This window comes from Grampus griseus, assembly GCF_964374135.1.
Source record: "Grampus griseus genome assembly, chromosome: 5".
Lineage (NCBI taxonomy): Eukaryota > Metazoa > Chordata > Mammalia > Artiodactyla > Delphinidae > Grampus > Grampus griseus.
In genome coordinates this window covers 48,662,729-48,678,580 of record NC_138998.1, presented here as the reverse complement: position 1 = coordinate 48,678,580, position 15,852 = coordinate 48,662,729, and the positions used below count along the sequence as shown (strand labels likewise).

The window sequence follows — 15,852 nt, the reverse complement described above, 5'->3', positions numbered from 1 at the left end:
CATGCATTTGGCATTCCTTCCTATGGGGCATGAGATTGTACAGCGTAGTCTGTGATTATTTAATACAACCCTCCAAAATAAATATTCTTTTTACTTTAGCACAATTAAATAGATGTCATGAAGATTAGATACATAAGCAAACACTGGCTTTACCACCACTTTTGTATTGTATGTAGAAATCTGACAAATTCCAGAGCACATCCATAGACTGGACAGAACTGGAACAAACCTTTTTTCCCTCAGTTGAAGATTCGAAGTCAAGTGACTTCCCCAAGTCATATCTTTAGATTTCCTAAAAAGGAAATGAATTATTTTAATATGTAAAGAACAAAACAACTTTAAAATCTTTAACTATTATTTTAATAGTTTAAAAAATTGAACTAAAATTTGCATAAACTATATTGTTTTTAAAAAGATACCCAAAAGAGCACCTTTTAAAGCAGAGTATGCATAATTGTCAGATGAAATAAGCCTTTTTGAAAGAAAAATTATATCAAGTTGATTCTAAAAAGTGTTACATGAAAGAAACCTTTGGGTGAGAGCCCCTTAAATATCTTTACTCTCTAGTCAAAAAGCTTAACATTTTGCCATATTTCTTTTTCAGTTATACATTCTCAAATATTTTTATTGTAAATAGCACTTTTTCCTCTTTTTAATACTTTTTAGCTCCAGGCTTGAGACAGTCAAGCAATAAATTACCACAAAAACTCATTATATGGAGAAGATTGGTATTGTCAGAAAATAAAACATACGAAAATGGATCTGAACACAATGGTGTCAGTTTTAGATCATGTCTCTTTCCTATAACTTTGCTATTCTAAGCTTTTCCAGGGTGGATGGATAAGGAACAAAACTTCAGCTAAACACACAGACTATGGGCAATGGAAGATTAATTTTCTTTGGCTGGGGTATTAGTTTTGAGTTACTCATTATTGGTACCTTGGGATTTTCATATATGTCTCACCTGCCAAGCTGTTACCAATTAAACTTAAAAGGAATTTGCAATTATTTCTAAAGTTTCAGGAAAGATAGCTTTTTAATAACACAGAAACCAAAAAAAAAAAAAAAAAACCTCTAATTAAAAGTGAAATTATAAAGCAGGTCAGAGCTTTAAAAGTGTTCCTAAATACAGTGTTTGGAGAAATTTAGGTGATTTTAACAAGTGAGAGTTACTTTAAATCAATGGACTTTGGACCAGCTAAATATTTCTAAATAGTTTTGATTTTTTTAAATCTTCTTTGTCTTGCTTTGAAATGTCAGTGATAAGGAAAACCAACCCATGGGGAAAATGTATTATTAATTTAAATAAATCATAGTTAATATTATTATATTTTACTCAGAATTACTGACATTAGAAATAAACTCTCTTAACCATATTCTCTCTTTAAATTATAATAAAAATTTTTTTAATGACAAGTAACATTTTAGATGCTAGTTGTGTTATTTGATGAGACATACATGGTCCTAACATAGAGAAGGAAAAATACAAAATAAATTTATCTAATTTTTAATTATTTTATTGGTTTGGAGGATTATAATGTCCTTTTTCATTAATTGTTTTAACAAATATCTAAACTATTTTCCCAATGTGCTCAAGTGTAGCATACCCTTCACTTTCTCGTCAATTTGATAAAGATAAACACTGGCAATTGTCAAGAGGAAATAAGAAGTAAAAAGCTGAAATCTGAGCATTAGCTTTTCTTATTTTGGCCCATCACCAAAGAAACCGGAAATAAATTTGCCTAAAATTCTGTGTGGTAATTTTCCTCTTCATTCATGGTGTACATTATATTTAAACAGTTTGAGTCTTTTTAATACAATTTTATTTTCACTTTCATGGATGGGATAACTATATCCACTGAGATTGACGCCATGTGTGTGTGCATGTGTGTAAAAGCCCAGCGAGCATGTTTGGGTGGAAAATGCACAATTTGAATTTTCAAAAGCTTCCCTTTTCCAAGGGCTTCAATTCAAATGACTACAGAACAAATGTAAAAGTTGTCATTGCTGTCCCTTTGATTTTTATGAAATTAGAAAGAAATGAATCCTTCACGTAACACCTTGAACTTTCTAAATTTCTAGACCAAATAAAAAACCTGCAGCATTTTCTGTCCTTAGTCTTAACCAATACATTAATGCCTCGCATATAGGCACCAGTAAAGAAACAGGATGATCTGTTGTCTTCTCAAAATAAAATTATATTTATAATTTAATTACACACATTTATCACAACTTTTCTTCTAACCTATCAGGATAGATTATCAGATGTCATTTAGATCACCTATATTGCTCTAACCTTACATCAGGTGAATTGGGCAAATACATTTCTGGATTGAAATAAAGAGAGAATATGGCCATAAGAAAACTGTGGGATTTAGTATCTTCAAATGAGTTTCTTTCTCCCTAATCCCCTGTCTCTCACTGAATGCTCTGATTCCCACATGGGTCACTAATATAGGGAGAAATGGTAAGACTGATGTCAAATTGCTTTTTCTTCACTTGCATGCTGTGTGCCAAGGGCAGTTTAACCCATGCAAATGAGAGCGGCCATGCTTTAGCAGAACTGCTTCCCTCTGCATTGCTCTGAAAGCATGTACAATAAAAGGTAGTCAGATCTTCAGCACACCGCCTGCCATGTGCCTGGTGATTAAATACCACCTCATCACATCCATAAGGCTAAAGGTTTCATCATACTCATGGAAAACTGAAAGTTTACCTCTTCCTTTTGGTGTTTGCACATTCATTTCAGTATTCTCCGCCAGGGTTTCTGCCAGGTGACGCAATATCAAACAAAAGAAAATGAAACACCTATCGTCCTGGAAGAGAACTCTTTTTTGTTTTTGTTTTATTTTGTTGTTGTTCCTCTTGATTAACTCAGCTCTGTGGCTCTAAATTTCAGTGGCACTGGGCTTTGGGGTGGGCCATTATTTGATGTGGTGCCTCGGCTGTCCAGGGAATGATGACACACCAAATGAGTCATTGTAGCAGCTGGAACCTTGGGAATTGCTCTGTTCTGTGACTGATGCTAGATTTTGGTACAGTAGCAATCATAAGAGGAGAAAGTCCATGACTATGGCTTGGGCAGGAGTCTCAAAATACTGGGGAATAATTTCTAATCCTGTGGGTAATTAACTATGAGGGTGGGTGACCAACTTCACCTTCCCAAAATAAAATGTGAACCCAGTGTTTGTATATATGTGTACACACACAGTGCACATACACATATATACACATGCAGATTCAGAACCGAACAGTCTCAGTCTAGCAATTGGTTGTGAACAAAGTTTAAATTTATTTCATCTTTCTTTTCTAGTTTCTCCGTGCTACAAACATCGTTTTCTTGGTTTCATGCAGTAACTATGTTTGTAACAGTTCTATAGAGAGCTTTTTTTTCTTGTTTATTTCTTGTTGCTTGAGTCGGAGACTTGCTGAGAGACGTAGCTTTGGTCGTTCTATAATTCATATACGCTGGACACGCTTTTCTCTTGTAGGATCTGACGGCATTAGCCAAAGAATTAAGAGAACTCCGGATTGAAGAAACAAACCGCCCACTGAAGAAAGTGACGGATTACTCCTCCTCGAGTGAGGAGTCGGAAAGCAGTGATGAAGAGGAGGAAGATGGAGAGAGCGAGACCCAGGACGGGACGGTGGCTGTCAGCGACATACCCAGACTGATGTAAGAGACCTGCGTTTTACAATATTGTTTCGGGGGGGTTTTTTTGGTTTGTTTTTTTTTTGCGGTACGCGGGCCTCTCACTGTTGTGGCCTCTCCAGTTGCGGAGCACAGGCTCCAGACGCGCAGGCTCAGCGGCCATGGCTCACGGGCCCAGCCGCTCCGCGGCACGTGGGATCTTCCCGGACCGGGGCACAAACCTGCATCCCCTGCATTGGCAGACGGACTCCCAACCACTGCGCCACCAGGGAAGCCCTGTTTCTGTTTTTCTATGTTTTGGTTTTTTGGCCCCGAGGCCTATGGGATCTTAACTGACCAGGGATCGAACCCACACCCCCTGCATTGGAAGGCAAAGTCTTAACCCCTGGACCACCAGGGAGGTCCCTCCCAAGACCTGCTTCATCACTGTAGGTCAGGAGAGGTTAGGTCTCCAAGACAAAAGGACAGGAAATATGAATTAAATATAAGATCATTTATGAGTCTCGGGCAAAGTTGACTTTGGGGATTCACGTTTTTATTAGAGCATAGTTCTATCTTCACCCCTCTCCCTAGACACAGTTACTTAGAATATGTAGCATTTCTAGGACTGCATATGCTTTGTCTGAGCTGTTGTGGCGTTCACCATCCCTTGGGTGATGCTTTCTTGGTTCCTGTCATCTCTGGGCAAGTGATACTGACAGCCACACCCTAGAACTAAAGAGCAAAATTATAGGCAATGGCATTTAGGGGTTAAAACTGACAACATTAGACGTATATTTCACTGTCACCACCACCACTAAGGTGGAATGCAGGAGGCAGCATGGGTTAGCATCCCAGCAAAACAATCAGGAGTTGAACAAACCTGCAGAGAAGCTTCTGAGTGTTGGACTTAAATACACCCCTGATTTTCTACTTCATCTTCTCCATTGTCTCTTTTATGTGATCCTCTTTGCTGCAGCCTGTGACTGCACCACGTACAGTCTTCATTTTTAGATATTTATAGCTACCTAGCTTTCCCTTAGTATTTACAACCTTTACTTCTCTTTTCTTTTCCCTTTTTCTCATCAGACTGGATCCTAGAAAAGAACCTCTCCTCTTCCCCTATTACTTCCCCAATTCAAAAAAACATATTCATACAGTCACACTCACATACATCTCTCATTTCCTCTCCCAAATAAACACAAGGTGTCCAGCCCTGGTTTGCCATAACTTTGATAAAGAGCAATGCTAACTTTTCCATCTTCACTCCTCCTTCATTTCCATTTCTTTGACTCAGCTACCACTGTTGGTCATCACACCACATTTACTCCCTATAGAGAAGATGTCATTTCAGGCCACAGATTACAGTCCTGTCCAGCAGAGGTTGGCGAGACAGGGCCTCCCAGTCAGCAGGAAATGTCATCCATTGATTAACGATCGTTACATACAAGCAATTCTGAGAGACAAGTCCAATTATCATAGCTGAAAATCCATACTTGTTATTTTACTGCTGATTACCCAGTTATTGACAACCATAAATATGCTAAAATATGACATTTGGAAACAAATTGCATTAAATTGCTTTTTGAACAGCAAATAAAGTTGTTCTAGAGGCAAAATCACTAATCCAGAACATTGCCACAAAATATGCTGGTCCTTTCAGTTTTTGTCTTAACTCAGCATTGGTTCATTCTTCTAACAGATGTTTTGAATTCCCTTTAAGCACTGAGCATACAGCTATGAGGGTGGATTGTGAATTTAAAAGATTGGTAAGACTTCTACTGTGTGCTAGACCCCATACTGAGGGCTTTGAGACATTCAAGAAGTGCGGACATGAATTCTGCCTTCCAAAAGTTTACATTCTAGTTGGAGAGAGACAAAATTATACATGGAGAAGTTCAGAGTAATATAAATAGTTGGAAGAATAACCAATAGCCTTGGAAGAGATGTTAAATCGCATTTGGTTTTTAAGCCTCCTGTCATATTTTGTAAGACTCTTAGTGGTATTTACCCTCGTATCTCTAAAGGCAAGTCCATCTCTTCCCCCACCTTTCTAAAATGGCCTAAATATACCATGCTGTGCTGCACTTTCTCTGCTGTCTGGCACTCTCTGGTTCCTTTAGAAATCACCTATCACGGCCCAGCCCGTACAGGCAGAGCCCATCCCTTCCTCTGTGCTGCATGGTGTCTCCTGTGCATTCCTGCCATTTCATGGAGTACCTTGAATCAGGTTATTTATTACATGTTGTCTCCCTGTCTGGGCTGTGAGATCCTTGAGGGTGAGGATTGAGCCTTATTTACTCTCTACTCTTAACACCTTGTCTGGTGTCTGGAATAGAGTTGGTCTTCAGTGACTTTGATTTACACTTAACTGCACTGCACTGAAATTGCAAATCCTGGCTTCAAAGTGTTTATAGCCTAATCCAGAGGAAAGACATGTACACAGATAACTGTCATCAAGGTAGAAAGGAACACGGAGTGATGTTAGAATCCCAGGTCGGGGGAGTTGAAGTAAAGGCACAGGAGGTTACATTTGGTGGGAATATAGATGGTATGACGGGGGGAAAGTCTGGACTAGTGAAACCAGACCGGGATCATGTAGCCAGTGGGGAACCGTCGAAGATCTCCTGAGCTGGGGAGTGACATGATTGGTGCCACGTTTGAGAGAAATCATTTCATCAAAGTGATTTGGAAAGAGAACAGGCTAGATACTGGGAAAGGCATTCAGAGGCTCTATTACTGTAATCCCAAGAAGTCATACATGGGCTCTCGTTGAATACTTACAGTGGAGGCAAAACTTGACGTGGCTCTCGACGAATTGCTAAATTTTAAACAGATTAACATGACTGTCCATTAAAGAACATTTAAAATATGTAATTGTATATGAAACATACTCAGAGAAGAAACAGGATACAGATGTGTGCATGTGTATGTGTGTGTTTATTCCAATTTGCCAAATATATGCACTTTTGTGAATATAAAATATTGGGTTGGCCCAAAAGTTCGTTCGGGTTTTTCCATAAGAGCTTACGGAAAGACCCAAACGAACTTTTGGGCCAACCCAACATATACAGTCTGTTCTGCTACAGCATGAGAAGCTTCATACTATTAAAAAATCCATTGTTTCTTTAGGAATAAGACATTTCGGAGTTAGACTCCTTCTTACATGCATTCTTATCATCTTTATTGTCTACTGTTAAGGTAAACCGTCACATTTTGTGCTGTATTTTTTAAAGCAAAAAATTACTATATTATATTAATTATATAAATATATTGCAACACAGTTCACTATCATGAAGTCTATACAAAAGAGCTTTTTAGAAATAGAGCACAGCCATTCCGACAAGCAGCTGGAGATCCTGATGTGCAAAACAACAGCTTCTTCTATGTACAGTGTTGGCCTCATATTAATAGTATGAGGTTTAACCTATAAGAGTGCACATAACTAAGATTGTATTCCATAACTAACCAACTGCACTATTTCCCAGTGCCTCATGCATAGAAAAATAATGAGTGAGGGGGAATTATAATAGTGGTTACCTGTGGATTATACAAATCAAAAGTATTTTATTTTATGTATAGCCCCAATTTTATGTTAAGCATGCACTATTTTTATAATCAGGGAAAACATAAAAGCTTTATAGAATAGGAGGGAGGGAATGAAAGGCACGTAAGCTGATTTGCATCAGCGCAAGCAAGCTGAAGAGGCAGCCTTCAGTATCAGTCTCTTCCCTCAGGTGCCAGCACATGCTTCGGATCAGTACATATGAGGCGTGGTCTTCATCACTAGGACCACCTATTGCTATTGCAGTCCCTGAGTTTTGCACAATCTCATAAAATGCAGTCTGGACACTGAAAGCCACATGTCCCCTCTTTCCCAGTCTCACTAGAGAGCCATGGTTCTGGCCCCGTTCACCAGCCAGGCTATTGTTGTGCCCACGCCGCCTCTTGCCTGCCGTCCTCTCAGCCGTCCTGTCCGTTGGTTCAGTCTTTGGTCTGAGTCGTGTTGTAGAAGTGTGTTTGTGGTCGTGCTGTATCCCTAGTGCCCTACAACTCTTTTCATTCCTAGGCCCCATGACTGTCACAGCATATGCTCCAGCCGAACTGACCTTCTCATTATTCTTTCCGAATGCCTTGCACTTTTCCAATGTTGTCTTTTCTTGGAATGACCTCCTCTCCCTCTGTCCCACATTCTCACTTACATCTGCCGTGCATTTGAGTATTTGCGTTGTTTTTTTATGCTCTTCCAGATGCTAATCTCTGTAGTTTCAGGAACCGTGTCTTCTTCAGCTTTTATATCCACTACCCAGTGCCAAACCAAGGGCCTTTCATGTAGCAGGTGTTCGATAAATGTATATTGAATTGAATTAAATCAATACCTGCAGGAACACTTTGACAAATCCAATTAGAGATTATTGTTCTAAACATGTGACCTAATTACAGTAAATTTTCTATAGTTTTCTTTCTAATTAGTTGATGTGTTTTGTTTTTCACAGTCTTTATAGAAATTCAGACAACTGATTCTTCCTACCCAGACTCTATATCAGAAAAATAATTTTTAGAACAAAGGATTATTTTAACTATAAAATGTTATAGTTGTTTTAGCCTTAGTGTTTTTAAACCATTGCCTTTTAAAATTATTATTAATAAACTGTATTCTTTAGAACAGTTTTAGAGTTACAGAAAAATTGAGCAGATAGTATAGAGTTCCCATGTTACTCCCTCCACCAACTCCCACCCCCTTACCCCTCCCCCACAGTTTTCCCTGTTAGTAACACTGTACAAAGGTTATATAGAGTGAAGCAGAATCCTGGGGACCAGTAGCATTTAAGAGGAGCTTATGAAGAAAACAGAGAACAAAGGGATAAAAGGAAAACCAGGGGAAAGTTGTCTCAAAATCCAGAGGAGTACAGAAGAATGGGGCGGAGTGATCAGTCATACCAGACACAGGCAAGAGACCAAACACCATGTCAAAGAGCAATCATTGAAACTGAGAGCTTAGAAATGACTTAGGGAGTTTCCTTAAGGTGCTTGAAGTCAAGTATGAGAAGTAGTCATCTGGGGAGTGAACCAGAGTGTGTTAAGGAATAAACTGGAGAACTTTGCAAGGAGAATTTTAAGGAAAGAGAAATGTAAGTGTGGGTAGTAAATACAGAATTAGGGTCAAGAGAGATGTTTTAATGAAATGGGAAACAGGAGAGACCTTATCTTGTTTATTGATTGGAAGAAGGAGACAGTAAAGAAAGAAAGATTGTGAAAACACAGGAAGGAGAAGGAGAGGAATAACTTCCGACTGACGTTGGTCCTCTGCTCTTCTATTTAAGCCTTGTTACTGAGTTAGAAATACTGCAATGCTAAACTAATTTTTTTGTCTTTTGCCAATCACTTTATGTACCTTATTAGTCTCTCAACCTCCATTAGATTATAATCCTCTGGAAGTTTAGGGTTATGTCTTATTTTTCAGATATTTATTCTAGCGTCTGGTACAATGTATATCACATAACAAACTTTTAACAAGTAAATGAATGAATGAATGCACGAACGACTTTCTAAGGGGTTGATGAAGATTGACGTGGCAGAGTTGGGAGCTTGGAGCCATAAAAGAAACATACAGACAGAGGATGAAAGAACAACCAAGAGAGTAAGAAGGACAGAAGGAAATGATCAACAACAACAGACACAGCAAGATGTCTCCTTTTACAATTTAAAAATGTTCTGCAGTCCCTGAAACACGAACTGTGGGCTGCAGTTTGCCTTTTAAAAGAAATGTGTAGAGAAGTACTTTGGAGCACGCAGAAATTTAGGGAATTTTCCATCATCAAAAGCCATTACCTTATATCAGATGACATGGTAGCAGAAAAATTAGTGGTGTGAGCAGTTAATACAAGGTACACAGAATGAGCAGGTATATACAGAAGATTCACAATACAACAGACAAATCCTGCACAATAGAACAAGCTTAAAGTAAGAGGAATTGCTCACTATTTTAGAAGAAAATTGACAAAGGAAGGAATATAGATTATCATCTTTTAGTCAATCTATGTGGAATATTACTAGTAGAAATAATGTAGAATAAAACTCAAAACAGCCCAAAATGATCACCATAAAAATTTTATCATAAATGAAGCAGTTCTGGCTCATAAAATTGAAAGTATAAAATTGACTCGGAAAAAAATAGTCTCAGAAAAATATTCAGTGAAATGTAAAACTGACAATGGTTAACACTAACACTATTGATTAAAAATTGACAGTGAATCAAATATTAATAAAATTTACACCTTTAAAATTGGATCTGGTAGAAGTAGTGAACACAGAGCCTTTGAAAGATGATATGGACAAAAAAGCTGACTGGTGTGTGAAATTTTTGCTATAACATTCACATAGAAAAGGATTGGAACCAGTGATGGTAATTTTAGCAAAATTATGATGAAAATGCAAAAATTGGGGAAGAATTTAACTGAGATATATAGAAAATTAATTAAGGAATTGTCGGATTGGAAAGAGCTCTAGGAAATACCTTTTTCATGAAAATTCATCCATGTTGAGATATTTCTGATTTAAATGTTTGGATAGAATCAGAACACCACACTATAAAACTCTTAGAGGAAAATATAGGGAGAACACTTTTGACATAAATCACAGCAAGATCTTTTTTGATCCACCTCCTAGAGTAATGGAAATAAAAACAAAAGTAAACAAATGGGACCTAATGAAACTTAAAAGCTTTTGCAAAGCAAAGGAAACTACAAACAAGGCGAAAAGACAACCCTCAGAATGGGAGAAAATATTTGCAAACGAATCAACAGACGAAGGATTAATCTCCAAAATATATAAACAGCTCATGCAGCTCAATATTAAAAAAACAAACAACCCAATCCAAAAAATGGGCAGAAGACCTAAATAGACATTTCTCCAAAGAAGACATACAGATGGCCAAGAAGCACATGAAAAGCTGCTCAACATCACTAATTATTAGAGAAATGCAAATCAAAACTACAATGAGGTATCATCTCACACCATTTAGAATGGGCATCATCAGAAAATCAACAAACAACAAATGCTGGAGAGGGTGTGGAGAAAAGGGAACCCTCTTGCACTGTTGGTGGGAATGTAAATTGATAGAGCCACTATGGAGAACAGTATGTAGGTTCCTTAAAGAACTAAAAATAGAATTACCATATGATCCAGCAATCCCACTACTGGGCATATACCCAGAGAAAACCATAATTCAAAAAGACACATGTACCCCAACGTTCATTGCGGCACTGTTTACAACAGCCAGGTCATGGAAGCAACCTAAATGCCCATCAACAGACAAATGGATAAAGAGGATATGGTACATATATACAATAGAATATTACTCAGCCGTAAAAAGGAATGAAATTGGGTCACTTGTAGAGACGTGGATGGAACTAGAGACTGTCATACAGAGTGAAGTAAGTCAGAAAGAGAAAAACAAATATCGTATATTAACGCATATATGTGGAACCTAGAAAAATGGTACAGATGAACCAGTTTGCAGGGCAGAAATAGAGACACAGATGTAGAGGACAAACGTATGGACACTAAGGGGGGAAAGCGGCAGGGCAGGGTTGGTGGGATGAATTGGGAGATTGGGATTGACAGGTGTACACTAATACGTGTAAAATAGATAACTAATAAGAACCTGCTGTATAAAATAATAAATAAAATAAAATTTTAAAAAAAAGAATCAGAACACCATTGGGGTAAAAACAGATGTGGAGCCAAAATATCTTTAATCTTTGAACTCAGGTGAGACTCTGAAAGAGAACTTGATTGTACAGTGTTAGCCTGGTGGCAGCCACCAGGTCCATCTAGCCTCTGACACTGGCAAAGAATGCCTGAGTGATGAAGGAAAGTACCTCCTGTCCTAGGAGACTTTTGCTCTTGATAAATGCTTCATTTACTGATTTATTTGTTTTATACCACCTTACCTTAAACAAGAATTTAAGGCAACTAAAAATAAACTGCATACAAGATAAAACAAATTTTCAAATAAATGAGTGAAGAAATCAGAGTTTTGAGAATTATTCTGATTTGCCAATCTAGCAATACACCAGGAATTCATTACAACAATTTCTTTTTCCGTGTCTCTTGAACACTATTAATAGCTCCTTTCGGGGAGTGAAATATTGAAAATGCTTCTTTGGAGTTTCTTCCCAAACACATCAGTTCTAACCTGTACTTAAATGTATTCAATCCACTGCTCTACTTTAGTAATTTCAAAGTAAGTGTCTTCCTGTACATTTTTTTGTCTGGATTCACCTCTTCATATTTTGCCTCTCCATTTTGGATAAAACTCCTTGACAGGTGTCTTCTCTGTCCCAGAGATGTCATAAGACTGGTGTGTTTCTTGTTTCTTAGATTGAATATTCCATCAAGTCCTTGGACTTTGATAGGATCCAAGAAACCGAAGATGCCTTTTTTTTTTCTACTTTTTAAAAACATTTATTTATTTGTTTATTTATTTTAACATCTTTATTGGAGTATAATTGCCTTACAATGTTGTGTTAGTTTCTGCTGTATAACAAAGTGAATCAGCTGTACATATACATATATCCCAATATCCCCTCCTTCTTGCGTCTCCCTCCCACCCTCCCTATCCCACCCCTCTAGGTGGTCACAAAGCACGGAACTGATCTCCCTGTGCTATGCAGCTGCTATCGCACTAGCTATCTATTTTACATTTGGTAGCATATATATGTCAATGCCACTCTCTCACTCCGTCCCAGCTTACCCTTCCCCCTCCCCGTGTCCTCAAGTCCATTCTCTACACCTGCATCTTTCTTCCAGTCCTGCCCCTAGGTTCTTCATAACCATTTTTTTTTAGATGCCATATATATGTGTTAGCATATGGTATTTGTTTTTCTCTTTCTGACTTACTTCACTCTGTATGACAGACTCTAGGTCCATCCACCTCACTACAAATAATTCAATTTCATTTCTTTTTATGGCTAAGTAATATTCCACTGTATATATGTGCCACACCTTCTTTATCCATTCATCTGTCAATGGACACTTAGGTTGCTTCCATGTCCTAGCTATTGTAAATAGTGCTGCAATGAACATTGTGGTACATGTATCTTTTTGAATTATGGTTTTCTCAGAGTATATGCCCAGTAGTGGGATTGCTGGGTCATATGGTAGTTCTATTTTCAGTTCTTTAAGGAACCTCCATACTGTTCTCCATAGTGGCTGTATCAATTTAATCACAGCAAGATCCTTTTTGACCCACCTCTTAGAGAAATGGAAATAAAAACAAAAATAAACAAATGGGACCTAATGAAACTCCAAAGCTTTTGCACAGCAAAGGAAACCATAAACAAGACAAAAAGACAACCCTCAGAATGGGAGAAAATATTTGCAAACAAAGCAACTGAGAAAGGATTAATCTCCAAAATATACAAGCAGCTCATGCAGCTCAATATCAAAAAAACAAACAACCCAATCCAAAAATGGGCAGAAGACCTAAATAGACATTTCTCCAAAGAAGATATACAGATGGCCAACAAACACATGAAAGGATGCTCAACCTCACTAATCATTAGTGAAATGCAAATCAAAACTACAAGGAGGTATCACCTCATACAGGTAAGAATGGCCATCATCAAAAAATCTACTAACAATAAATGCTGGAGAGGGTGTGGAGAAAAGGGAACCCTCTTGCACTGTTGGTTGGAATGTAAATTGATACAGCCACTATGGAGAACAGTATGGAGGTTCCTTAAAAAACTAAAAATAGAACTACCATATGATCCAGCAATCCCACTATTGGGCATATAGCTGGAGAAAAGTATAATTCAAAAAGAGTAATGGGACTTCCCTGGTGGCACAATGGTTGAGACTCCGCCTGCCGATGCAGGGGGCATGGGTTCGTGCCCCAGTCTGGGAAGATCCCACATGCCGCGGAGCGGCTAGGCCCGTGAGCCATGGCCGCTGAGCCTGCACGTCTGGAGCCTGTGCTCCTCAACAGGAGAGGCCACAACAGTGAGAGGCCCGCGAACCGCTAAAAAAAAAAAAAGAAAAGAAAAACAAAAAGAGTCATGTACCACAATGTTCATTGCAGCTCTATTTACAAAAGCTAGGAAATGGAAGCAACCTAAGTGTCCATTGACAGATGAATGGATAAAGAAGATGTGGCACATATATACAATGGAATATTACTCAGCCATAAAAAGAAACGAAATTGAGTTATTGTAGTGAGTTGGATGGACCTACAGTCTGTCATAGAGTTAAGTAAGTCAGAGGGAGAAAGACAAATACCGTATGCTAACACATATATAGGGAATCTAAAAAAAAAAAATGGTTATGAAGAACTTAGCGGCAGGACAGGAATAAAGACACAGATGTAGAGAATGGACTTGAAGGCACGGGGAGGGGGAAGGGTAAGCTGAGACGAAGTGAGAGAGTGGCATGGACTTATATATACTACCAAATGTAAAATAGATAGCTAGTGGGAAGCAGCCGCATAGCACAGGGAGATTAACTTGGTGCTTTGTGACCACCTAGAGGGGTGGGATACGGAGGGTGGGAGGGAGACGCAGGAGGGAAGAGATATGTGGATATATTTATATGTATAGCTGATTCACTTTGTTATAAAGCAGAAACTAACACACCATTGTAAAGCAATTACACTCCAGTAAAGATGTTAAAAAAAATTTTTTTTAAATTAAAAAAATTTAAAAATCTACAGTGAGCTATCACCTTACACCAGTCAGAATGGCCATCATCAAAAAATCTACAAACAAAAAACAACAAGAAAAAATCTATAAACAATAAATGCAGGAGAGGGTGTGGAGAAAAGGTAACCCTCTTGCACTGTTGGTGGGAATGTACATTTCTTTTTACTTTTTTAAATTTATCTTTTATTGAAGTATAGTTGATATACAATGTTGTGCTAATTTCTGCTGTACAGCAAAGTGATTCAGTTATACATATATATACATTCTTTTTTCTATTCTTTTCCATATGGTTTATCCCAGGATATTGAATACAGTTCCCTGTGCTATATAGTGGGACCTTGTTGTTTATCCATTCTATATGTAATAGTTTGCCTCTGTTAACTCCAAACTCCCACTCCATCCCTCCCCCTTGGCATCCACAAGTCTCTTTTCTATGTCTGTGAGTCTGTTTCCGTTTCGTACGTACATAGGTTCATTTCTGTCGTATTTTCGATTCCACATATAAGTGATATCATATGGTATTTCTCTTCAGAGACGCTTTTTTAATGTATGAGAAGCAATTAAAAGAAAATAACAAAATGGTAAAAGATGTAATTAATACACCTGAGAGAAACAAATACTGGTGCCTTTCCTATTTTTAAAAAACCCACTTTACAAGAGAGTTGGCTGCACAGTAGGGTAACAATAGGTCCAGCATTGAAAACCGAAGTCCTGCAAGTGGGCCGCATTGCCCGCCTGGTCCTCAGTTTCCCACAGTGCTATGCTCTATGCCAAGGGCCACAGCAACCCTCATTCTCTGCTCTCAGGGCAGAGATGTCAAGATCCTATTGCCTTCTCCCACTGTATCTTAAACACAAGAGCAAGAGACAAACTGGAAATAAATATACCACAGTGTGGGGTGATTACAGAGGTTTTAGAAAGCACTGGACACTCTTGAGTTAAACAGCCTCGTTAATGGGTGCCTGGTATACCAGAATGCCCTTAATTGATATTCTTCTCTCTAAATAGTGTAAAACCCACGTATGAAATGATTATTTTTTTATACTCCTACTCTGTGCCAAGCTCTATGCTGGGTACTAGGTATACAGGGATGAACAAAGAGACAAGAATTCTGCCCTCACAAGCATCTGTTCTAATGAGAGAGAATAGAAAAGTTAAAAGAGTCAAAAAGATAAAGAATTACAAATTGCAATGGGAACTATTAAGGAAAAAGGATGAAGAGAAAGAAGAGGGGCTAGTGGGATAAGGCACTGATGGGTGGTGAGAGAAGGCTTCTCGGGGAAAGTATCAGATAAGATGAAATCAGGTAAATGAGAGGGAAGCAGCCGAGAGCCAGGGTGAGAGAGAGCTTTCCAGGCAGAGGGAACAGCATGTGCAAAATTCAGGGCGCCTGCTGGTCAAAGACAGGGTAGGGAGGGCTTAGAGATCATGCAGAGCCCGGTTGCTCACGCTGGCTGCCGAGTGGAGAGTAGGTCCAGAGGGGACGCTGCAGAAGTGGGACCTCAGTTCAAGCATCCG

General features: G+C 38.4%; 1 protein-coding gene across 8 annotated transcripts in view; it reads left to right on the top strand.

Annotated features, from left to right (window-relative positions):
- TNIK (TRAF2 and NCK interacting kinase) overlaps positions 1-15,852 on the top strand; it is a 412,271-nt gene that overhangs the window by 370,026 nt on the left and 26,393 nt on the right. For all 8 annotated transcript variants that reach the window (XM_082655678.1, XM_082655677.1, XM_082655674.1 and 5 more), the window contains one exon: positions 3,492-3,676. In XM_082655678.1, the coding sequence (XP_082511804.1) occupies positions 3,492-3,676 (185 nt within the window). The remainder of the gene's footprint in view (positions 1-3,491; positions 3,677-15,852) is intronic.